This window comes from Microcaecilia unicolor, chromosome 2 (genome assembly GCF_901765095.1).
Source record: "Microcaecilia unicolor chromosome 2, aMicUni1.1, whole genome shotgun sequence".
In the NCBI taxonomy this organism is placed as follows: Eukaryota; Metazoa; Chordata; class Amphibia; order Gymnophiona; family Siphonopidae; genus Microcaecilia; species Microcaecilia unicolor.
The window spans coordinates 167,116,614-167,143,384 of NC_044032.1; the positions used below are offsets into that span (position 1 = coordinate 167,116,614).

Consider the following 26,771-nt stretch of genomic DNA (forward strand, 5'->3'; position numbering starts at 1 on the left):
AATCATTCCATGATATCAGTTACAATTAGTAATGTTCAAAGATTAGGTAAGGGAAGAGAGAAGGAAGGGTTTAGGCAGGGTAGAAGGTGGACTGTAATAACTGTGTGGATTGGTGAGGTAGTTTTGTAAGGCTATGGGTTCTCTTTGTAGGCCTTGTGGAAGAGATGTGTCTTCAGGGATTTGCGGAAGTTAGTTATTTCGTCAATAGCTTTCAGGGCTGTAGGTAATGCATTCCACAACTGCGTGCTCATGTAAGAGAAGGTGGTGGCGTGTATCAGCTTGTATTTAGCTGGGGAAGTGCAGATTGAGAAATTGCCAGGATGTTCGTATGGCGTTTCTGGGAGGCAAATCCACAAGGTTTAGCATGTAGATTGGGGCGTCTGCGAGAATGATTTTGTGTACTATCGTGCAGATCTTGAACGAAACGTGTTCCTTGAGAGGGAGCCAGTGAAGTTTCTCTCTTAGGGGTTTTGCACTTTCATATTTAGTTTTTCCAAATATGAGTCTGGCGGCGGTATTCTGGGCTGTTTGGAGTTTTTTGATAGTCTGTTCTTTGCAGCCAGCGTACAGTGCATTAGAGTAGTCCAGATGACTTATTACCATTGACTGTACCAGGGTACAGAAGATATATCTCGGGAAGAAAGGTTTTACTCTTTTGAGTTTCCACATGGGGTGGAACATCTTTTTCGTTGTGTTCTTCACTTGAGTATCAAGTGTGAGGTTTCGGTCAATGGTAACTCCAAAACTTTTTAGGGGGAAAGATGCTGGGTTATAAGAAAAGGCTGAGAGAAGAGCTGTAGGGAAAATAAGAAGAAATAAGTGAACTGAAAGGGGTTACTGCCTAGGAGAGAGAATTCTGCTGTGAAAGGTTGAAATAAAGAGAAAGGAAATGTAAGGGGGAGAAGGGCTGGCTGATGGGGACATGCACTGGGGGTGGAGCAGTGGGGAGAGGAGGTGGTGAAGGGAATTGAAAGGGGTTACTGACAGAAAGGGCAATACATGTAAAATTATGAATGGCTGAAAAGAGCTGTATGTGGAAAAGAGGCCGAGTTATGGGGACAGGCTGAGAGTAGAGCTATAGGAAGAGGACTAGGAAAGGGTAAGTCAATTGAAAGAGACCACTGCCTGGGAGAGAAAATGCTGCTGTGAAAGCCTGGAAGACACAGAAAAAAAACTGTAATGGGGAGAAAGACTGGATGATAGGGACAAGCATTGATACTGGAGCTGTGGGGAGAGAAATAGAGGGAACCAGGAAGGGGTAAAGGGAAATGAAAGGGAATACTGGTAGGAAGAGTGAATTCTGTGAAGAGCTGGAAGAAGCAAAAAGTAGTTGTAAAAGGGAAGAGAGGTTGGGTAATAAGGACAGAACCTTGGAGCTGGGGAAGGTATAGAGGGGGTTATGAAAGTTGAAGAGAGTTAGAAGGGTTATTGGTTGGGAGACAGAATGCTGTGGTAAAGAGCTGGAAGTGTCTGAAAGCTCTAAAGAGAAGAGAGGCTGAGTGATGGAGACAACACTAAAAGTGTAGCTATGTGAGTTGAGAAGAAACAGGCTGCGAGGGTGAGAGGAACTCAGGGACAGAGCATGGGCTGTGATGGGAGGATACATGATTTGGGAGAGAGGAAGAAGTGCAGGCAGAGGGGACACAAAATGCAGAGGAAAGGAGCTGAAAGAGATGGAATGTATGTGTGTGGGATTGGGAAAAGAAGCAAAGAAAGATCAAAGGAAAGTGGTCATGATGGAGGGAAGAGACATAACATAGTAACATAGTAAATGACGGCAGAAAAAAACCTGCATGGTCCATCCAGTCTGCCCAACAAGACAAACTAATATGTGCTACTTTTTGTGTATACCCTACTTTGATTTCCACCTGTCCTCTTCAGGGCACAGACCGTATAAGTCTGCCCAGCACTATCCCCCGCCTCCCAACCACCAGCCCCGCCTCCCACCACTGGCTCTGGCACAGACCGTATATGTCTGCCCAGCACTATCCTCGCCTCCCACCACCGGCTGGCTCTGCCACCCAATCTCGGCTAAGCTCCTTAGGATCCATTCCTTCTGAACAGGATTCCTTTATGTTTATCCCACGCATGTTTGAATTCTGTTACCATTTTCATTTCACCACCTCCCGCGGAAGGGCATTCCAAGCATCCACTACTCTCTCCGTGAAAAAATACTTCCTGACATTTTTCTTGAGTCTGCCCCCTTTCAATCTCATTTCATGTCCTCTCGTTCTACCGCCTTCGCACCTCCGGAAAAGGTTCGTTTGCGGATTAATACTTTTCAAATATTTGAACGTCTGTATCATATCACCCCTGTTTCTCCTTTCTTCCAGAGTATACATATTCAGGTCATCAAGTCTCTCCTCATACGTCTTGTAACGCAAATCCCTTACCATTTTCGTAGCTTTTCTTTGCACCGCTTCAATTCTTTTTACATCCTTCGCAAGGTACGGCCTCCAAAACTGAACACAATACTCTAGGTGGGGCCTCACCAACGACTTATACTAAAGGTGAGATGGGTGAAAAGTGGCATGAGGGGGTAACACTACAAGGAAGTGAGATGAGAAAAAGTAGAGAGACAAGGAATGGAGAGTCAAACACATGAAGTAAAGAGAAATGAAATAAATGAGAAGACTAGAAAAGAATTTGTAAAACACAAAGAACATGAAGGCAGAGAGGAAGCATAAGGGAAGTCCACAAATAAGAGGTCAAGGGTAGGGAATAGCTGGTATTTTGTCATTCTCCTCCATCCCTATAGTCACCAGGATAAATAAGTTATTTTACTGAAGGGACATGGAGGAGCAGAGGGAGTTTTAGCAGTATATGATGCCATCATCTGAAAAACCTTTGTAATGGAGATGTCCTATAGTCAAGTTTCAAACAAAGAGAAAAGGAGAGGCAACATCATGCTCCTTTTTCACAAAAATAAAACAATCATCCTCCCTGAGTATGGATAGGCCAGGCTAGACTGGAAGGTATAGGACTATGATATGGATGGGCTGTGGGTGAGAGGGGGGGGGGGGGGGGAGGAGACGAAAAGTGAGGTGGAGTTGGGGAGGAAGAGAGACTAGTGGGACATTCAGTGCTTTCCTAGCTCTTCATTTAACCACAAGTCCTCCCAGTATGTACAATACCTCTATGTTCTACATATAAATATGGCCTGGCCTGTTGTGCCCATAAACTTGCCATACTTTGTTTTCCTTTTTACAGACATGGTCATGTGTGCCGGGCTGAGTACACCCAATCATTCTGAAGAGTCCTTCTGGTTTTTTTGTACTATTTTCTATTTTTTATACGCTGTGGTGCTCATTTTCAAAGCACACAGACCATGGGCGTAGATTGGGGGGCGCGAGGGGGGGCATTGCCCCCCCCCCCCAAACAAGTCGCACCGGCGAACTGGCGGGGCTTAATTGTGTCTTCCCCGCTGGCGCTGCCTCGGTCCCTGACTCCCTGCAGCATTTTTGTCTTCACCCGTCCTGTACCCGTCACCGTCAGCGCTGCCATTCATTCTCTCACAGGCAGCCTCGTTCCCGCTCCCCTTTGCCTCGTCCACTCCTCCGGCTCTCTCTGATGCACTTCCTGTTTAACAGAAAGTGCATCAGAAAGAGCCGGAGGACGCAGCAAAGGGGAGCGGGAACGAGGCTGCCTGTGAGAGAATGAATGGCAGCGCTGACGGCGACGGGTACAGGACGGGTGAAGACAAAAATGCTGCAGGGAGTCAGGGACTGAGGCAGCACCGGCGGGGAAGACCGAGGCAGCATGCTGGCTGGTGGCAGGGAGACAGGGAGAGACAGTCACAGGAGCACTGTTGGGGTGATGGGGTAATGCTAGGTAGAGGTGAGCGAGAGAGGTGGGGAATGTTGGTGGGGGGAGATGCATGGGGGAGAGAGAGGGAGAAATAATGCTGGATGTGGAGGAGGAGAGAGGGACAGCAAGAGAAAAGGGGAAATGTTGGCACATGGAAGTGGGAGGGAGGGAGACAGAGAGAAATGCTGTATGGGGATGGGAGGGATGCTAAAATGGGAAGGAAGAGAACGAAAGAGATAGATGTTGGGCCCAGGGTGCAAGGAAGGGAGATACTGAGAGTGATGTGGGCAGTGGGGGAGAAGAAGGAGGGAAGAGAGGTTGTACATGGGGATGGATGAGAGGGAGGGATAGATATACATTAGAGGGGAAAGAGAAAAAGAGGGAGATTGTGGATCCAGGGACAGAAGGGAGTGAGGGAGAAATGCTGGACAATTGGAGGGAGGGGAGAGAGAGAGGAAGAAATGCTGGACCACAGGGAGGGGGGGGCTGGAAGATACTGGGGTGTGGATGTGTGTGTGGAAGGGACAGGGAGATATTAGGCTACAAGGGGAGAAAGGGAGCAGGCGTGCTGGGCTAGAAGGTTGGAGGGAGGAAGATGCTGCAAATGGTGGAACTATTTGGGAGAGGCCAAAGGGGAGGTGGGAAGGAAACAAATGAGAGGATGATAGTGATGGGGGGGGGGGCAGAAATGTGGTAATGGAGAGTTGATTAAAGATGAAAGGAAATGGAAGGTTGGAGGAAGGACTGAGACGAGGAATGGGGCAGCTAGTGGGTGAGAGAAGGAAATGGAATTTGATAGCTGAAAACTAAAAAGGAGAAGGATGAGGACGAGGGTGAAATTTAAGTGAACAGAGAGGCAGCAAAGAAAAAAAAAAACAGAGGAAACAGCTAAAAAAGAAATAATGTGTCAAAGGTAGGTGTAGTGAAGGAATGGAATACGACAGGAAAGAAGAGAAAATACAAATGGACAGCAAGCAGTTGAAGGAGAATTAGCAGAAAGACAGGAAAAGAGGAAACTGGAACCAGCATGATGGAACAGTAAAATGTCCAGACAACAAAGGTACAAAAAAGTATTTTATTTTGAATCTATTAAATGGAATATCAAATGGAAAGAAGACACTGCATAAAACAGAAGACACTGGGACCAAAGCGAATAGAAAAACTAAATGATCAGACAACAAAGGTAGAAAAAAGTATTTTATTCAGAATTTATTAATTGGAATATGTCAGCTTTTTGAAATGTGTATCTGTGAAATTTTGCATGTAAGTTTCAATTTTTCTGGTATTGCTGCATGCTGAATCTGACTTCTTTAGTTAACTTTCCAGTTCAGTATTTTGCCTTCATATTTTTTGCTTTCTAGTTTCTTGTGTCATGTGTTTTTCACGAGGTAGTGTATTGGTGTTTTAGAGCCTGGTGTAATTACAGTTCTGCCTTTTCACGCATAAGGTTGCAGCTTGTCCTGTCCTTGGAATTAGTGCTGTTATGGTTTAGTAAGGTTATGAGTGTGTTTTTGCACAAGTTTGTGTATAGTGTATTGCAGTGGAGAGATTGTGTGGTGGCTTTACTGAGGTGGCACCAAAACATCAGAAAGGGTGTAGAGCCTAAATCATGACACACTACCTCTTGAAGGATCTACATATAGAGCTTATGCATTTCTAAGGTCAACACTGGCATGGTATGGGAAAGAGGGTGGGGAAATACTACTGGAGTGGAAGAGGGAGTGCTGGGTAAGGAGGAAAGAAGGAAGGAAAGGAGAAAGAGCTGGCTTGATATCTCATACATATTCATTATGGTTATTCCCAAAAAAGCCAGCTCTTTTTCCCTTCCTTCCTTCCTCCATATTAGCATATCATTTGCATATGTATATATGCAAATGAATATGCTAATATGCTCCGCCCCATCCTTTGCCCCCCCAAAAGAAACAGTCAAACTACGCCTATGACACAGACGTATATAAAGTTATTTGGAGGGGCATTTTCGATATGATGTCTAAGTCCGACTTTGGACATTTTGCAAAAAATGTACAAAATCTGAATAGGAAAGAAGGTCATTTTCAAAAAAGAAAAACATCTTAAAAAAATATATATATATACTGTTTAGAACAAGGTTTTGTGAATTGGACGTTTTGTTTTTTGGTCCATTTTTGAAAAAAAAAAAAGCATCCAAGTGCAAAACGAACAAAATCAAGCCACTGGTATGTAGGAGAAGCCAGCATTTTTAGTAGACTGGTCCCCCAGACATCCCAGGAAAGCAATAGGGCACCCTAGGGAGCACTGAAGTAAACTTTATAAAATACTGCCAGGTACACATCTCACTGTTGCTCCCTTATCTTGTCTGATGACCCCCCAAAACCCATTATCCCCAAATGTACACCACTACAATAGCCCTAATGGGTGAAGGGGGCACCTATATGTAGGTACAGTGGGTTTTCAGTGAGATTTGGAGGGCTCACAGTTTCCTCCACAAGTGTAACAGGTAGGGGGGAGGTATGGGCCTGGGTCCACCTGTCTGCAGTGCACTGCACCCACCATTAGTCTACTCCAGGAACTTGCATGCTGCTCTAATGGACCTGAGTATAACATCTGAGGCTGGCATAGAGGATGGCAAATAATGTTTTAAATTACATATTTTTTTTTTTTTTTTGGGGGGGGGGGGGTTAGTGACCACAGGGAGTAAGCAGAGCTCATCCCTGATTCCCTCCATTGGTCATCTAGTCATTCATGGCACCTTTTTGTGCCTTATTCGTTATAAAAACAGGTCTAGCTCAAAATGGCTTAGTTTTAGTCCTGGACAGTTTTCCTTTGTTCCATTACAGTGGAAAAACGAAGTCTATGTGCTTTGAAAATGTGCCTCTAAGTCAACATAGACACATAAAAGCATACACTAAATAACAAAAAATAAAATGCAATTTACTAGTGTACCTTGGATCTGTGAAGCATTTTCCTGGCAAGGCCAAGGAAGTTCTCTTGTTCTACTGATCCTTCTGCACTGTTGAACTGAAGGATGAATTCCTCAGTGATTTCCAAAGGATTTCTAAAATAAAAATACAATTAGAATTAGATACTTAAGTAGAAATTAGGTCTAATTTTTTTCTTTTAGTCCTACTCCTACCAGATCAGTCCAGAACTTGTGTGTTATACCTGCCAATCACCAGATGCAGACAAGACACCATATGGTTATTTTACTTCTCTCCACGGCTTTGACACTATTCCTCATGATTTTTGTTAGAAAATTTGAAAGTAATTTGTATGTCTGGAAAAGTTTATGACTGTTCTCTTCTTTTCTGAATGGTCTAAAATATTGTGCTTAATAGAAAGATGATTGTTCTAATTGGATAGTTTACATAAGTACATAAGTATTGCCATAATGGGAAAGACCAAAGGTCCATCAAGCCCAGCATCCTGTTTCCAACAGTGGCCAATCCAGGTCACAAATACCTGGCAAGATCCCAAAAAAGTACAAAACACTTTATACTCCTTATCCCAGAAATAGTGGATTTTCCCCAAGTCCAATTTAATAATGGTCTATGGACTTTTCCTTTAGGAAGCTGTCCAAACCTCTTTTAAACTCCGCTAAGCTAACCGCCTTTACCACATTCTCTGGCAACGAATTCCAGAGTTTAAATACACGTTGAGTGAAGAAACATTTTCTCCGATTCATTTTAAATTTACTACATTGTAGCTTCATCACATGCCCCCTAGTCCTAGTATTTTTGGAAAGCATAAGCAGACACTTCACATCTACCTGTTCAACTCCACTCATTATTTTATAGATCTCTATCATATCTCCCCTCAGCCGCCTTTTCTCCAAGCTGAAGAGCCCTAGCCGCTTTAGCCTTTATCATTTTCGTCAACCCATTCCCTTTATCATTTTTGTCGCCCTTCTCTGTACCTTTTCTAATTCCACTAGATCTTTTTTGAGATGCAGCGACCAGAATTGAACACAACATTCAAGGTGAGGTCACACCATGGAGCGATACAAAGGCATTATAACATCCTCATTTTTGTTTTCCATTCCTTTCCTAATAATACCTAACATTCTATTTGCTTTCTTAGCCGCAGCAGCACATTGAGCAGAAGGTTTCAACGTATCAACAAAGACGACACCTAGATCCCTTTCTTGGTCGGTGACTCCTAACGTGGAACCTTGCATGACGTAGCTATAATTAGGGTTGTTCTTTCCCACATGCATCACTTTGCACTTGCTCACATTAAACGTCATCTACCATTTAGAAGCCCAGTCTCCCAGTCTTGTAAGGACCTCTTATAATTTTTCACAATCCTCCTGCGATTTAACAACTTTGAATAACTTTGTGTCATCAGCAAATTTAATTACCTCACTAGTTACTCCCATCTCTAGGTCATTTATAAATGTGTTAAAAAGCAGCAGTCCCAGCACAGACCCCTGGGGAACCCCACTAACTACCCTTTTTGCATTGAGAATACTAATCATTTAACCCTACTCTCTGTTTTCTATCTTTTAGCCAGTTTTTAATCCACAATAGAACACTTCCTCCTATCCCATTTCTCCAATTTCCTTTGGAGTCTTTCATGAGGCATTTTGTCAAAGGCCTTCTGAAAATCCAGATACACAATATCAACTGGCTCACCTTTATCCACGTTTGTTCACCCCTTCAAAGAAATGTAGTAGATTGGCGAGACAAGATTTCCCTTCACTAAATCCATGTTGACTGTCTCATTAATCTATGCTTTTGAATATGCTCTTTAATTTTGTTCTTTATAATAGTCTCTACCATTTTGCCCGGCACCGATGTCAGACTCGCTGGTCTATAATTTCCCGGATCTCCTCTGGAACCTTTTTTAAAGATCGGCGTTATATTGGCCATCCTCCAATCTTCCTGTACCACTCTCGATTTTAAGGATAAATTACATATTACTAACAATAGCTCCACAAGTTCATTTTTCAGTTCTATCAGTACTCTGGGATGAATACCATCCGGTCCAGGAGATTTGCTACTCTTCAGTTTGTAGAACGGCCCCATTACATCCTCCAGGTTTATAGAGAATTAAGTTTCTCTGATTCGTCAACTTCGAATACCATTTCTGGCACAGGTATCCCATCCAAATCTCTCTTGGTGAAGACCGAAGCAAAGAATTCATTTAATCTCTCCGCTACAGCTTTTTCTTCCCTGATCACCCCTTTTACCACTCGGTCACCTAGTGGTCCGATTCTTTTGCCAGCTTCATGCTTTTAATATACATAAAAAAATTTTACTATGTGTTTTTGCCTCCAACGCAATCTTTTTTTCAAAGTCCCTCTTAGACTTCCTTATCAGCGCTTGCATTTGACTTGACATTCCTTATCCTGTTTCTTATTATTTTCAGTCAGTTTTTTTTTTTTGTTACATTTGTACCCCGCGCTTTCCCACTCATGGCAGGCTCAATGCGGCTTACATGGGGCAATGGAGGGTTAAGTGACTTGCCCAGAGTCACAAGGAGCTGCCTGTGCCTGAAGTGGGAATCGAACTCAGTTCCTCAGTTCCCCAGGACCAAAGTCCACCACCCTAACCACTAGGCCACTCCTCCACTCCACAAGTTCCTTCTTCCATTTTCTGAAGGATTTTCTTTTAACTCTTAATAGCTTCCTTCACCTCACTTTTTAACCATGCCGGCTGTCATTTGGTCTTCCGTCCTCCTTTCTTAATATGCGGAATACATTTGGCCTAGGCTTCCAGGATGGTGTTTTTGAACAGCATCCACGCCTGATGTAAAGTTTTGACCCTCGCAGCTGCACCTCCAAGTTTTTTTCACCATTCTTCTCATTTTATCATAATCTCCTTTTTTAAAGTTAAGTGCTAATGTATTTGATTTCCTATGTATACTTACTTCAAAGCTAATATCAAATCCGATCATATTATGATCACTGTTATCAAGCGACCCCAGCACCACTACCTCCCGCACCAGATCATGCGCTCCACTAAGGACTAGGTCTAGAATTTTTCCTTCTCTTGTCAGCTCCTGTACCAGATGCTCCATAAAACAGTCCTTGATTTCATCAAGGAATTTTACCTCCCTAACATGCCCTGATGTTACATTTACCCAGTCAATATCAGGGTAATTGAAAAACACCCATTATTGTGTTGCCCAGTTTGTTTGCGTCCCTAAATTTCCTTTAACATTTCTGTGCATTCGTCTGTTCATCCTGGCCAAGCGGACGGTAGTACACTCCTATCACTATCCTTTTCTCCTTTACACATGGAATTTCAATTCACAGTGATTCCAAGAAGTGTTCTGTTTCCTGCAGGATTTTCAATCTATTTGATTCAAGGCTCTCCTCAATATACAATGCTACCCCTCCACCAATTTGATCCACTCTATCAGTACGATATAATTTGTACCCCGGTATGACAGTGTCCCACTGGTTATCCTCCTTCCACCAGGTCTGGAGATGCCTATTATATTTAATTTTTCATTTAGTGCAATATATTCTAACTCTCCCATCTTATTTCTTAGGCTCCTGGCATTCGCATATAGACATTTCAAACTATGTTTGTTGTTCCTATTTACATCATGCTCAGGTTTATCTTCTGGAGTTCCACAACTGCCTCCTCTTCCCTTTTGCCAGAGGTATTAAATATATATATGATTTCTATCTGTCAGTTACTGGCACCTCTTGGTGTTCAGTACAGACTTTACACAAATTATCTTCAGTTCTTTTTTTCCTATAAAAGGCTCATGGTCAGATGCATTTGATTTTTTTAGGTTATGTTTGTCAATGATGAATTCCTGGATGAAAGCAAGTACGTTTAAATTAAATATACCTAATACTTAAGTATTGTTTCTTTCAGGTCAAATGATTCATGCCCAGAAGAAATACTGTTTAATGATGTCAAAATACCCATTGTTCACGAAGCACATTATTTAGGGGTAATTTTAGACTTCTCTTTTTTCTTTTTTTGTTCCCATCAAAGCAGTAGTAAGAAGCATTTTCTGTAAGCTGAAAGTGCTCAGAAGACTGAAAAATCTATTGATATGTAAAAATTTTAGATCTGAAATTCAAGCTATGAAACTGCTAAATTGCTACAAGATTTGATCATATCACTCCTATTTTGCATGAATTGCACTGGCTCCCAGTCAGAAGCCAAGTGTAAGTTCTGACACTAGTACATAAAGCAATTAATAGTGAAGTTCCTTTACCACTGGCCACACCATAAATATTTATTTTCCAACTTGCACACTGAGCTCATTAAATAAGTTACTATTGGATGTGCCTCCTTTTTAGCATATTAGATTGGATGATTACCAGTCAAGCATATTTTACGTTACAGGGTCATGTTTGTGGAATTCTACTGCACAGGAACTACAATGTATGAAGAATTTTCTCCAGTTCTGGAAGTTGTTGAAAGCTTTTTTTTTCTGAAGTTTTTTAATAGTAGACATAGGGGCTCATTTTCAAAGCACTTAGAAATACATAGAGGCATATTTTCAAAGCACTTTGGGAGGCTAAGTTCCATATGTTTCTATGGAACTTTGGGAGGCTAAGTGCTTTGAAAATAAGCCTCATAGTAAGCTATTATATTCTGTACATCTAAGGGTCCCTTTTACTAAGCTATGGTAAAAGGGGCTCTGCATTAGCATTGGCTCAAGGATACACTGCATGCCAAGGCCCCCTTTTACCACAGCGGGTAAAAGCCTTTTTATTTTTTTAATAAAAAGGGAAATGGCCCTGAAGTGAACCACTTGCCACACAGCCATTTTTCCCAGGGGAACCCTTACCACCACCCATTTAGAAGGCGGTAAGGGCTCCTGTGCTGCCCAAACAGTAACCCGGGTAAGCCCCCAGCACTAGAAAATAAAAATGTATTTTCTAGCACCGAGTTGGCATGTGGCATAGGCCGGGGTAGGCTCAAATAGCCACACACCAACAGCCCTACCACCCATTAGTAAAAGGGCCCTATAGGCGGTAGGTGGCCCAACTGTTTGGGGAGGCTAAAGGGGGCTGGGTTATGGGTGGTACCAGGGGTGAGGCATACATCCATAATTGTCTGACAACACAAAAAAAATAAGTAAAAGTAAAACAGTCACAATTAATACCTTTTATTAAATTTAGATATGTATTATATGTCAAAGAATAAAGTGGTTGCTCAAAGAATATATTAACCAATTTATACTATTCAAAAATGTTAGCAATTAACACTACTATTTCCATCCATTTCAGTAAGGCCAACACACAATCCCTTAACCACAAACACTATGCACAAACTTGTGCAAAAACACACTCAGAACCTTACTGTACCATAACATAACTAACTTCGAGGACTCAAATAGCAAGAACATTAGGCATGAAAAGGAAGCACTGTAAATACTACATTGGGAAGACCTTAATACACCAATATATCACCCATACGGAAAACAGAGACCATCAACAGTATGAAACAAGGGATCATATCACAATTCCTCATGTACAGCTACAAAACAACCTTTTAGGGTGGCTAGTTTCACAATGAGCTCCTTTTATTAACGACCAGATAGAGATAAGAGTTTTCAATTTTGGCACAGTATAAGCCATCACAAGAACAAAATATAAGAAAACCAATGGACTGCATTAGAGGCTTATTTATTTATAGCATTTGTATCCCACATTTTCCCACCGATTTGCAGGCTCAATGTGGCTTACATTTGCCGTAATGGCGGTTGCCATTTCCGGTTAGCAGAGTTACAAAGGCATTGCTTTAAGGTGCATACATACATGGTAAAGAAGAATACGTTATGGTATAGCATATAAGTTCCAGAGTGATAGGATTGTAACATACATTAGGACATCGACTATAGATAGACCTTATTTGACATAAGGATTAAAGTGATAGTGCTTGATCATTATTAACGGATAGGTTACTTATTCAAGTGGTAAAAAGTTTGATTATTCTAGTTCATGTGCAATCTTATTATTTAGTTTATAGCTCATTTAGTTATGTTTAAACAAAAGATCTGCATAAAACAAAATATTTTATTTTTATTTTGACTTATAAAACCTGTCTCTGCCCCAATCCAACATTGACCCACTGTCTTGCCCCCCACCACCATCCATGTCTCCCCATCTATCTCTCCTCTCGTCATCATAAGTACATAAGTACATAAGTAGTGCCATACTGGGAAAGACCAAAGGTCCATCTAGCCCAGCATCCTGTCACCGACAGTGGCCAATCCAGGTCAAGGGCACCTGGCACGCTCCCCAAACGTAAAAACATTCCAGACAAGTTATACCTAAAAATGCGGAATTTTTCCAAGTCCATTTAATAGCGGTCTATGGACTTGTCCTTTAGGAATCTATCTAACCCGTTTTTAAACTCCGTCAAGCTAACCGCCCGTACCACGTTCTCCGGCAACGAATTCCAGAGTCTAATTACACGTTGGGTGAAGAAAAATTTTCTCCGATTCGTTTTAAATTTACCACACTGTAGCTTCAACTCATGCCCTCTAGTCCTAGTATTTTTGGATAGCGTGAACAGTCGCTTCACATCCACCCGATCCATTCCACTCATTATTTTATACACATTGCATCATCACCCCTCTGTCTCTCCTCCCTCACCAGTCACCATCCAAGTTCTGTTAATTTCCTATTTCACAAAAAAAGTCTTAAGAATTGCTGAACGAAGCATCTATATATTTTCATAACTGGGTAACCAGGCAGTACCATGCGTTAATGCATTGCTAAATCTCCTCCTAGGACTCTCGTTTACAACCACCCTCTCCTGTTCAGCAAAGCAAAGCAATAAGAAATCCAAATACTCCTCCCGCACATCTCACCCCATCAACACTTACCCACTTGCTCGATCCTCTACGTCCCTCCCTGGCTCAGTCGGTGACTACATGAAAAGAGCCGCATACTGCAACACTCAGGCTCACAGTCACAGCCCCAGGCTCTGCCACCAGAATGGACAGTGCAGGAAGTGTGTCACAGTGGGAGGTTCTGGCACAGCCAGAACCGCTGGTGAAGGAGCTGCCTTAGGGAGATAGAGCAGGCAGCTGGTAAGAAAAGAAGTGAGCGGGCTCAGTGGGGGGTGGGCGACGGCAGAAAACATGATTTTGTTCCTGGCTGCCCCAGGGATGAATTTGAGGAGGAAGGTGAGAAAGGTCATGGTTGGGCTGGGGAGGCTGTCCATGGTTGGTGCCCTAAATGGATAATTTATTTGTTTCAGAATACGGCTACCATACCTAAACAAGCAAATAGTGCCAGCACAGAAATCAGCTAATAGCTATATTCGGCTCCACTATCTATATGGATAGCGGCACTGAAAATACTACTATCATGCCTGTGACAGCACCAGCTGAACACTTGAGTAGATAGTTATTATGAGTCTGATGTGCTAAAGGGTTTCTCCTATTTTATGCCTATGGGGGGAAAACAACCTTGTAAATCCAGAGCTTTGTGTTTATAAGAAAAATGTGCAGTTCTTCTGGACCACTGTACAAAGTAACAGAAAAAGACCAACAGACCATACAGTATGCCCAATTATTCATGTTCAAAACAGAGCTACTAGCCATGGAAACCTGAGATTTTAAGATTCTGGTTCATATTCAAGTTAATATTTGGTTCTCCATCATCTTGGTGTTTGCAGGATATAAGACCACAGGGAAAAAAATAGAAGTCAAAGTTAGACATGTTTACTTTTCAGTGAAACACTAGAAATATTTTGGTTGACCTGAGGCTTTTAGACCGAACACACTACATTTGAAGAGATAAATGCATAGAAAGATATCTGTGACCAAGGTAATTGTCAAAGGATAAGGAGCAAACACATATCAGAAGGATCCTAGGAAAATCACTTAACCCTCCAATGATTCAGGTACAAAACTTAAGAGACTAGGGATATGAAAATACCTACTGTACCTGAATATAACTCACATTGAGCTGCTACTGAAAATGGTGAGAGTTAAATCCAAAATCCAAGTCCAAGAATAATGCAAAATGTGAATAAAAAAAGGAGTGTGTTTAAGTATGCACATAACTTATTTTGTATCATTAACACACATATACACCATGAAACCTACAGTATGTTCACCCATTGCTACGTAACACACCTAAGTTAGAACCAACTTGTCTTTTGGAGTTTCATGACTATGGCTGGAAAGTTGTTTTTTTAGTTGCTAGTCTATGTACTTCTCTGTTGTGTGTGTGGTCATACCCTGCTCTTTGACTTCCAATTTGTTTATCAGATGTGTACTTTTTCCATCAGTAGGTCTGCTTTTTGTGTGAACTTTATCCAACAATATTTTATACCACTTTCCCAATAAAGGCTGCAATGCAGTTTACAATATAAAAACAATCAAATTGAAGTAAACATTTACGGAAACATTGCTTATCACCCCATCATACCAGTCCAGATGCCCAAGTTTATGCTCTTCTGCCAACAGAAGGAAAACAGAGAACTGGTTTTCTAACATTACCCTATATAGAGTCCTGTGCGGGCTCTACTCTCCCACTATTTCTCTGTCTCCAGCAGATGGTAGGTGGGCAGTCCCATGCAGGAAAGGGCAGGCTCTATAGGAAGTTAAATTAATGAAATCAGATGGAGCTTCTCCAGCGGTAAGAGCCCATTAGGATCACTTTCCCTTCAGGAAAATGCATTCAATCAAGAGACCTTCTGGACTGGTTTGATCTCTGGTGCCATATTCCTTCCCCCTGCACCCAATATCGGACCTCTTGCCTTGCTTCTATGTCTTTCTCCCACTCTTTGAGCTGAGGCCAGAGAGAAGTAAGGGTAATTTATTTGTTAGCTGCTTAGCTAGTGTGCATAGTTTAAAAAAAAAAAGGCAGATATGAGTATGGTATGAAAAGGAAAGCCTAATACTATCCCCTAAGCCTCAATGGATTGCAAGACAGCAAATATTTATTTATTTAGTCATTTATTATCTGCACACAATCTAAGTGGAGTACAATAAAAATATCAATGCAGACACTTGCAACAGCATCTTCCATCAACCGGGAAAATGTAGGGGCATACTGGGCACAGCAAATGCTGCATGGCCTGTGGAATCTCTGCCACACATGCTGTCACAAGTGAACTTTGTTGTATCTGTGATGGAGAACTGCAGAGAAAGCTAGGTGCTGATGCCACACAGGTGGTAAAATGCAGCAGAATGCTCAGGGTCAGGTTCTTTGGTGGCCCAAAACAACAAACATTGGTCAACTCTGCCTCATAACGGAGAGGACATAACGTAGGTCAACATGAAACTATATACAAACTAGCTGAGTGCAGCCTGGAACAGAACAAAAAAGGGCTTAGGAGGGTGGAGTTGAATTATAGACCCCAAACAGATTCTGCAACACTGACTGCCCAAAACGACTGTCATGTCGTGTATCCAAGGCAGTAGTGAGATGTGAATGTATGGACTGAAGACCATGTCACAGCCTTGCAAATCTCTTCAAAGGAGGCAGACTTTAAGTTGGCCACTGACGCGGACACTGCTCTGACATTGTGAGCCGTGACATGACTCTCTAAAGTCAGCCGAGCTTGGGCATAAGTGAAGGAAATGCAATCGGCTAGCCAACTGGAAATGGTGCATTTACCGATGGCGACTCCCCTCCTGTTCGGATCAAAGGAAACAAACAACTGGGCGGACTGTCTGAAGGGCTTCGTCCGCTCCATGTAAAAGACCAACGCTCTCTTGAGGTCCAAGGTGTGTAAGCTGCTTTCGCCAGGGTGGGCATGAAGACAGGGAAAAAAAGGTTGGCAAGACAATCGACTGGTTCAGACAGAATTCAGACACCACCTTCAGCAGGAACTTAGGGTGCATGCAGAGGACTACTCTGTTGTGATAAACTTAGTATAAGGTGCATCCACTACTAAGCCATGGAGCTCACCGACCCTACGAGCTGAAGTAACAGCCACCAAGAAAACGACCTGCCAGGACAAGTACTTCAGATGGCAGGAATTCAGTGGCTCAAAAGGAGCTTTCATCAACTGGGTGAGAACAACGCTGAGATCCCATGACACTGGTGGAGGTCTGACAGGGGGCTTTGACAAAAGCAAACCTCTCATGAAGCAAACTAAAGGCTGTCCAGAAAGGCTTACCTTCTACACACTGATAAGCACTAATCACACTAAGGTGTACCCTTATGGAGTTGGTCTTGAGACCTGACTCTGAAAAATGTAGAAGGTATTCAAGCAGGGTCTGTGTAGGACAAAAAAGGGGATCTATGGCCTTGCTGTCACATCAGACGACAAACCTCCTCCATTTAAAAGAATAACACCTCTTAGTGGAATCTTTCCTGGAAGCCAGCAAGACTAGGGAGACACCCTCCGAAAGACCAAAGGAAGCAAATTCTAGGCTCTCAACATCCAGGCTGCGAGAGCCAAAGACTAGAGGCTGGGGTATAGAAATGACCCCTCATTCTGCGTGATGAGAGTCAGAAAACACTCCAATCTCCACGGTTCTTCGGAGGACAATTCCAGAAGAAGAGGGAACCAAATCTGTTGCAACCAGAAGGGCGCGATCAGAATCATAGTTCCGCAGTCTTGCTTGACTTTCAACAAAGTTTTTCCCACTAGAATTATGGGAGGATACGCATAAAGAAGCCCTGTCCCCCAATGAAGAAGGAAGGCATCTGACGGTAGTCTGTCGTGGGCCTGAAGCCTGGAACAGAACCAAGGAAATTTGTTGTTGAATTGAGTGGCAAAATTATCAAACGAGGGGGTGCCCCACGCTCGGAAGATCTTGTGGGCTACACCCTGTAATGGAAAAGTTTGTGTTTGACATTGAGTTCTGCCCATGTATTATTATCATATCCTTCAAAGTACATAATGAGTTCTACCTATATTTAATGTTTCTTGAAAGTACATAATGGACTCTCAGGGCAAGAATTCATAGCATTTTATCATATTAAATGATGAAGTAATTTGTACTAAATGGAATGACAACATGCTTAGGGCTGAGGATGATGTTTCACGTGAATCTCTGGAAACCTGGCCAGTTCCTGGGGATGCATTAAGAAACTGTCACATCCTTAACTACACGTCAGCCTCATTCAATTAAACGAGATCATGTTTATTGGTCAGTATAAAAGCTGGGAGTGAAGGGCAGACAGCCAGAGGTTTCAGCCCAGGAGCAGATGTGTTGCCTAGGCCCGTTGTGCCTACTGAGACTCTTGTTTGGCTGCACCAGAACCTCCCAGCCGCTGACAGGAGATGTTGTCTGCAACTCAAGCGGCGATGTACTTGAATGAAGTTTATATAATAACCTTTGACCACCTCTATAGTATATATCTGACAGAAATATACTCGAAAGAACCTAAAGCAGAACACACCCATATTCAGAGACCACTCGTGAGGTTGCATTATCCTGCTCAGTCTGTCAGCCAGACTGTTTACGCCTGCCAGGTAAGTCACTTGTAGAAACATGCCTTGACATTCTGCCAAGAGCCACAACTGGACGGCTTCCTGACACAGAGGGTGAGATCCAATGCCTTCCTGCTTGTTGGTGTAGTACATCGCAACCTGATTGTCTTTTTGAATTAGGATAATTTGGTTGAACAGCCAATCTCTGAAAGCCCTTAGAGTGTTACAGATCGCTCGGAGCTCCAGGAGATTGATCTGAAGATCCGTTTCCCGGAGGGACCATGCTCCTCGAGTGTGAAGCCCATCTGAATGAGCCCCCTACCCCAGAAGTGATGCATCCATCATCAGAACTTTTTGTGGCTGGTGAATTTGGAATGGTAGTCCCAAGGTCAGATTGGACCAAATTGTCCACCACTGAAGAGAGCGTACAAGAGCGGAGGACACTCGGATGACATCCTCCAGACTTCCCGTGAATTGATACCAGGGTCCACTGAGCAGATTTCATGTGACGACATGCCATGGGTGTAACATACACTGTGGAAGCCATGTGGCCCAACAACTTCAACATCTGCCAAGCTGTGACCTGCCGCAAGGTCCAAATCTTGGACGGGAGAGACAGAAGATAGTCTGCAAGCGTCTCCAGAAGATAGCCTTGAACTGTCTGTGTGTCGAGCAGGGCTCCTATGAACTCCAATTGTTGCACGGAAAGAAGATAGGACTTGGGGTATTATACTATGATCCCTAGTACCTCCAGCACCTGAATAGTCTTCCGCATGGACTCCCGAGCACCTACCTCCGAGGTGCTCTTCACCAGCCAATCATCGAGATAAGGGAAAACATGCACTCCCAGTCTGAGTGGCGATGCTGCAACTACTGCTAGACATTTGGTAAACACCCTGGGAGCTGACACAAAGCCAAAAGGCAAAATGCATTACTGAAGGTGATATGCTCCTAACCAAATTCGAAGATACTTCCTGTGAGCTGAATGTATCGGGATGTGTGTATACGCATCCTTCAAGTCAAGAGAGCATCGCCAGTCGGTCTCCTGAATCATGGGAAGAAGGGTGACCAAGGAAACCATCCTGAACTTTTCTCAGAATAGAAGGGCCCTCAGGTCTAGGATGGAACGCATCCCCCCTATTTTTTTTCTGCACAAGGAAGTACCTGGAATAGAATCCCTGCCATTCTTCCCCTGGTGGAACAGGTTCAATCGCATGGGCCTTTAGAAGAGCAGAGAGTTCCTCTGCAAGTACTTGCTTGTGCTGAGAGCTGAATGAATGAGCTCTTGGTGGGCAATTTGGAGGTTTGGATATGAAATGGAAGGTGTATCCTTACCGGTTGGAGGTTATGTCCACCTTTGGTGAAAAAATGTTAACCTCCCCCCAACCATTAAGTCGTCCGGCACGGACACTTTTACTGCCACTATACTTTGCTGGAGCCAGTCAAAAGCCCATCCCTTGCTTTTGCTAGGGAGCAGCAGGGGCCTTGGCCACACACTGTTGACAAGAACGAGCGGGTTGGGGTTGAGCCTGAGCAGGCTGGCAAGCGACGGAAGCGTACCTATGCCTAGTATAGGAATAGGAAGCACTCCGTGCCCTACCAAAATATCTCCTGGATGAGGAGGTGTTCGAAGAAGACGTCCAGCGGGAGAGGAGAAGACATAGTATCAGTATGCTTCTTGATCTGGTCAACAAGCTCCTCAACCTGCTCTCCGATAAGATTATGCCCCGTCAAGGGGATTCCGCCATTCTCTGCTGGACCGAATGGTCCAGGTCAGAAACATGCAGCCATGAGAGTCTGCGCATCGCTATACTTTTGGCAGAGATTATGGATGCCACATCAAAAGTGTTGTACGTGCCCCTGGCCAAGAACTTGCAACATGCCTTCTGCTGCTTGACCAACTGGCAAAAGGGTTCAGCCTGCTCCGGAGGGAGCACGTAGACCAAGTCAGACAACATCCTTACCAAGTTCCGCAAGTAGACACATGTGAAGAGCTGGTAAGATTGAATACGAGCGATGAGCATAGTAGGCCAATACATTTTTCTCCCAAAAGAGTCCAAGGTCCTACTTCTTTGCCTGGGGGAGCCAAGGAATAGTCCCCTAGTACTCTTGGCTCTCTTGAGAGCGGCATCCACTACCATGGAGTTGTGGGATAACCGAGACCTCGCCAATCCAGGTTCCCCATGGATCCGATATTGGGTATCAATCTTCTTCGGGACCACAGGGGCAGAGGGGACACACCCAGTTCCACACGAGGACTGCCTTGAGTACTTTGTGTACAGGAGCAGTCATTGCCTCCTTAGGTGGACAAGTGTAATCCAGGACCTCGAGCATTTTAGCCCTGGGCTCCTCCTCCATTGCTACGTGGAATAGAATGGCTTCAGCCATTTCCTGTACAAAGGTTGTAAAGGAGAGGCTCTCCGGTGGAGACAACCTCCTCTCAGGTGGAGGAGAAGGCTCAGAAGGGATCCCATAGGACTCACCGGAGGAAAAGTACCTGAGGTCCTCCTCTGATTCCCACGAACATTCCTCCTCGGTATCGGACAGCACTTCCCTCAGGAATGTCCAAGACTGGCCTGCCCTGACTTTGAGGACCCATTCAAGAACGGTGTTGAGGAGTTGGCTCCCACCTTGACTCCGGCGAACCTTCCTCCACCAACGTCGAAGGAGAAGCAGTCTGGATGGCAATCGACACCTGCGCTACAAGCGACTCCAGTGCCGGAAGCCACACAATAGGCTGCGGGCTAGACGGGGCTTCAGCAGAAGGCATGGTAGGCGCAGACATCCCCAATGCCGATCGATGCAGTAAACCCTCCAAAAGCTCTGTGAGCAAGGCCCGGATACACTCGTCGAGAGCCGCCATTGGTAAAGGCTGTGGGGCTGGTTGGAGATCAAGTTGCAGAAATGCCTGGGGTGTGGGAACAGGATCTCGGCTGCTGGGAGATGTACACATCAGCACCTCTTGAATGGAGGGGGATCGATCTTCCAGGCATTGACGCTTCTTGAGGGCCGGATCTCTCGGCGCCCCAGAGCTCCCAGCACAGTGCGTCGAAGGAGATCAGTGTCAGTGATTCTTGGCCTTCGCCCAATGCACCTCACCTAAGTTCCTCAGTGCCGAGGACGACATTGAATCTTCCCGTCGCCTCGGGGTCGGATCTCACAAAGGCCAGTCGTAAGGGGCCTGCACAGCAGGAGGCCTCAAGGCAGGTGGCGACCCACTCGACGCTTCACTGCTCCCAGTGTCTCTGGGCCTTGCAGCAGCCATCCCTATCTCAACTCTCGATGTTGATGCCTCCCTCGGAAGTTGACACCACCAACCTCAATGTCAAAGGACCAAACCAAGCTCCAAAAAGTTTCTCTCTTTGAGCTTCTCAGGAAATTTGCATCCTTTACTTCATATGAAGACGACACAATTTGCTGGGCTGTGGTCAGGACCAAGGAATTGAATATACCAAGAATGTGTATCAGTACCCGAGATGGTCCGGTTGCACAGAGTACAACGTTTGAAACCACTGGGAATAGACCTAGGGTAGCCTCTTTCCCAGAAGCGCATGGCCATCTATTGTTAAAAAAGTTTACCTGAGAGCAAAATTCTCTCAGAGAGAATGGTTACTACAATATCGCCACAACCATTGTCTCAAAGGAACGTAATGGTGTGTGCTGCTGCAGACACTGAAGATCCCCTTCAAAAAACTGATTGCACTCATCTATATAGATATGAAGAAGTTTTGATATTTTAAACATTATCTAAAATTACAGAATTTCAAAACACTATTCTAAAGGTTATTGTTTGGGACATTGTATGTATTTAGTTGATATTGGGTCCCCACATATTAAATATACAGTCTGTAGAAGTGGAGTTAACAGAAAAGAAAGGCACAAAAATAGAGAAACCAGACCGAGCAAGCCTAAGTGCGGCCCGCAATGAAAAGAAAACTTAAATGTGGGCCCAAAAAACTAAAAGAATAAAGGTACCTATCTTTTTTTTTTAATAATCAAAGAAAAGAAAAACAATGGGAAAAAAACAGCGAAAATTAAGGCTCTTTCCCGGGTGAAAAAGGAGTCACGGACAAAAACGCTGCTCCTCACACGAAGAAAAAACAATTGAGGAGTGCGTGCTTGTCCTAGGAGAAGGGTAAATAGTGGGGTTCCCCAGGGGTCTGTGCTGGGACTGCTGTTTTTTTTTAAACACATTTATAAATGATCTAGAGATGGGAGTAACTAGTGAGGTAATTAAATTTGCAGATGACACAAAGTTATTCAAAGATGTTAAATCGCAAACCAGAAAAACAGGACAATGCAAGCTCTATAAGAGGCTTTCTCTACTTGAATGTACCAGGGTTGAGACCTCCCTATGGTGCCCTATATCCTCAACATGTCTTTCTATAGCTAAGGAAAGGCTTACCATAGAGTGGCTCTTATTCTGCAACTCGTATATCACCTATATATTTGGGAGTGGCCCATTTTCTTTTTGTCACTCAACCTCTTCACTTATATTTATCCCTCAAAGTCCCCAGTGATAGCTTAGGTGAGTAGTTAACATGGTCCCATGCATGGAAAATACACACAAAACAGCTGACTCATCAAAATGTAAATGTTTTTAATTAACAAACAAAGAGGGAAGGAGAACTAGGGATCAAAATAGGCTATGCCTAGGACGCCAGGGGACTGAGGAGAGGTCCTAGCATGGCTTGTAGGGGCTAAGGAGGGGCTGATGTAGGTGGGAACTGCAGGACAATGGGCTCAACAATGGCCATCAACCAGATGAGTCTGTTGCTCAGCTGCCTTACCTCTGCCACCAGCCTCCTTAGGTTAACTTGCATTGAAGCCACATTCTGGCTTCCAGATACAAGACTACAGAGCTGGGTGTTATGGAAAAGTTCTCTCATAGAGCCAGCACATGCAGGTGCAGATTACTGTGCAGTAAAATGTGGCTCAGTGGATACCACCATGCAGGGGGAATCTCCTCCAGCTACAGGACAACATAATGACCTTCTTCCTCAACTCATGAACACAAAACATAGGGAGGCCCTACAGGGATAAGATGGGTAGTGCCTAAAAAAAAAAGAAAAAAATAGATTCAGTGGAGGAAGAGAGTTCCTTGGCTTCTGGGGCCAGTCCTTTGGTGCCTGTTCTGAGAGCACCAATATTGCAATGGGAACTGCTGTGGTAGCTTCTTGTGAAGGTGCTTCTCTGGTAGCTGCTGCTGCAGTAGGTGGTATTGTTGCTGTGGGTAGTGCTGGCATGGGTACAGCTGCAGTGGATGGTACTGACATGGGTACAGGCGCAGCAAATAGTGGTGTTGCTGCTGAGGTGAATACTGCTCTGCCATTCTCCTCTTCCTAATCTGAGGAGGAGCTGCTGGTATCTGTTGAAAGAAAGGCACAAGGATAAAGTTCCAAAGGTGACATGAAAGGAACTGTGAGCAAAAGTTAGGTGGAGGCAGACGTCAAATTCCCCAAACTGTGGTGTTATGCTGGAGGAAGGGTGATGTGAGAATAGGATGGTACTGCAACACAGGAGTGGGATTATGAGTAGGTTCCAAAGCTCTATGAGATTTGCAGTGGCACTGTACTGAAGAAAAGAGTTTGAGAAATAATGTAGAAGTCATGAGAAAAGGAACAGGTTGTGGAGGCAATAGCATGAAGTTAGTACTGTACATTATTGCTAAATTTATTTTTCTTGTAGGCCTTGCCCCTGTAAGGAGTAATAAAAACATGTAAAAATGTATCTGCATCTGAGAGGAATAAAAGATAGGTAGACTAAAAAATAGCTGCAATAGTAACTACTAGTTAAAACTATACATGATAATGTGAGATATCATCTTTGTGAAGAATATGTACACAAGGGATAACAGAAAAACTAGATGCATGAAAATCGCAGAAAGCTGGTATGTTAAATTATAAAAGTTGCATGCAGGACAAACTTTTCAATCTATGCAGATGGAGCAGTGCCAAGTTACCCAGTTTGAGGAAAGGTTTGGCTAGTTCTGGTTTTGAACAAAGAGCCTGATGCAATGTTGCAATTGTAGTTCCTGATTTTATCTGTTGAAAATAGTGTTGCAGGTCTCATTATGCATCAGGAGAGGCTCCTGGAACTGAGTAACTTGGCAGCTCTTCAGATGTGACCTGTGCACCTACCATTGGTCTGCTGCATGATCCTCTGCACCTGGTTGAGCCACTCCCACTCATGAATCCTGAGGTGGCATTTTTTTTTCTTGATTTCCTCAAACTAGGAAAATAGAAACATACACAATGGCATCAGATAAGAATCAAAACAGGCATCTAAGTCTGCCAAATTTCCTTCCCATATATCCCAGTTGTTCTCCGTCTTCCCGTCACTTCCTTGCATATATGAGTACTCTGTGCTTCTACCAGGGTTTCTTAAACTCTATTACCATTTCTGCCTACACAACTTCCCATAAGAGCCTATTCTATTTATCTAGCAACCTTTCAATGGACATATTAAATAGAAATTATTCATCTAGAGTACCCAGCTATTCTAGCTCCATTGAAAAAGATCTCTCCCAGCTATCAACTATGTCCACATTAGGAAATGCTAGGGAAATACTTCTGAAGCAGCTAGTTCAGGAACTGACAAAAGGAGGAGCTATTTTAGATTCAGTCTTTAGTGGAATGTAAGACTTGATGCAAGAGGTTAAAAACTCTGGCAAGTCAGATGGAAAGCACTGATATGGAAGGCTAAAAGAGTTCTTAAAGAAGCTTGCCATAGCAGCAAAAACTTATAAAAACCTTTTCAGGGGCATTAGAAGCTAAAAGCCTATGAGGTAGTCAGTTGCCCCATTAGATCATCAACAGGTAAAAGTGGCACTCAGGGAGGTCACGGCCATAAAAGAGGGACAAAATGAATTATTTGCTTTGGTCTTTACTGATGAGGATGTAAGGGGACAACCCTCTGCCAGAAAATGTGCTACAAAACAGAGGGTATAAAACAAATCTCAATGAACTTGGAAGATGTAATAAACCAAATTAACAAGTTAAAGATCAATAAATCACCTGGACAGACTGTATACACCAAGAACTGAAATCAAAAATAAAACTGCAAATCTATTATTTAGTAATCTATAACCTTTCATTGAAATCATCCATGGTACCTGAAGAAGAGAAAATAGGCAATGTAATGCCAAAGGGTTCCATGGGTGATGAAGGAAATTACAGACCAGTAAAGTCTGACATCAGTACCAAGCAAAATAGTAGAAATTATTTTAAAAAATTACTGAACAAATAAACATGGTTTAATGGGATAGAGTCAACATGGATTCAGCCAAAAGCCTTGCCTTACCAATTTGCTACATGTTTTTGAAACTGTGAATAAATATCTGGATAAAGGTAAGCCGTTGATGTAGTGTATCTAGATTTTCAGAAATCTTGTGACAAAGTCTTTATGAGAGACTCCTCAGAAAATCAAATGGCCATGGGATAAGGAGGCAATGTTCTGTTATGGAGTGGGAATTGATTAAAAGATATAAAATAGAGAATAGGGTTAAATGGCCAGTTCTGTAAATAAAGGAAGGTGAATTGGGAGGGGGGGGGGGGGAATCTGCACTGGGACCAGTACTTTTTGACATATAAATGATCTGGAAATGGGGACCATGAGAGAGGTGAATACATTTTTAGAGGACACAACACTGTTCAAAGTAATTAAATCACATGAAGATTTTAAGAAATTGAAGAAGGATCTTATGACACTGGAAAACTGCAGAACGAATTTAGGGCTAGAGATTCCCACGCAGCAAATTAAGCCCATTCAATTCCTATGGGCTTCCTCTCATTTGCCACACCAGGAATTACTAACGCAGTTTAGTAAAAGAGGTCCTTAATGTGGACATGTGCAAAATGGTGCGCACTCAGAATAACCCAAATTATAGCTACACTAGTAAAAAAAGGCCCGTTTCTGACACAAATGAAACGGGTGCTAGCAAGGTTTTCCCCTCGGAGTGTGTATGTTTGTGAGAGTGACTGTGTGTGTGAGAGAGAGTGAATGTGCGAATGTGTGTGTGTGTGTGTGAGAGAGAGAGAGAGAGAGAGAGAGTCTGGGTGCGAGTGTGTCTGTGAGAGAGAGAGAATGTGTGCAAGTGCGTATGTGAGACTATGTGAGAGAGAGTGAATGTGTGTGTGTGTGTGTGTGTGTGTGTGTGTGTGTGTGTGTGTGTGTGTGAGAAAGCGAGTGAGTCTGGGTGCGAGTGTGTCTGTGAGAGAGAGTGTGTGTGTGAGAATGAGAGTGTGTTCAAGTGTGTATGTGAGACAGTGTGAGAGAGAGTGTTTCACACAGATACAGTGTGTGCGAGAGAGAGAATGTGTGTGAGACACAGACTCTCTGAGAGACTGAGTGTATGAGACCAAGAGAGTGTGTGAGTGACTGTATGACACAAAGAGAGTGAATGTGATACAGTGTGAGAGACAGTGTGTGAGAGTGAGAGAGAGAAAGACATTGACAGAGAGAGAGAGAGTGTGTGTGTGTGTGAGAGAGAGTGTGTGTGTGACAGAGATACCTCCCCCCCCTCTCTGGTGTCAGGCCCCCCTCCCTCCCTCTGGTGTCAGCCCCCCCCCTCTCTCTCTGGTGTCTGAGTGTTACTGTGCAGGATGCTGACCTCTGGCTGTGCTTCAAGGAACTGACCAATCCTATTTAATAGAATACACCTCC

At 43.5% G+C, this 26,771-nt stretch overlaps 1 protein-coding gene across 1 annotated transcript in view; it reads right to left on the reverse strand.

The window, feature by feature from the left end:
* The window catches only part of TMEM232 (transmembrane protein 232), a 303,917-nt gene that overhangs the window by 248,441 nt on the left and 28,705 nt on the right, over positions 1 to 26,771 (reverse strand). The window contains 1 exon segment of the mRNA XM_030193465.1: positions 6,730 to 6,841. Coding sequence (XP_030049325.1) covers positions 6,730 to 6,841 — 112 coding nt within the window.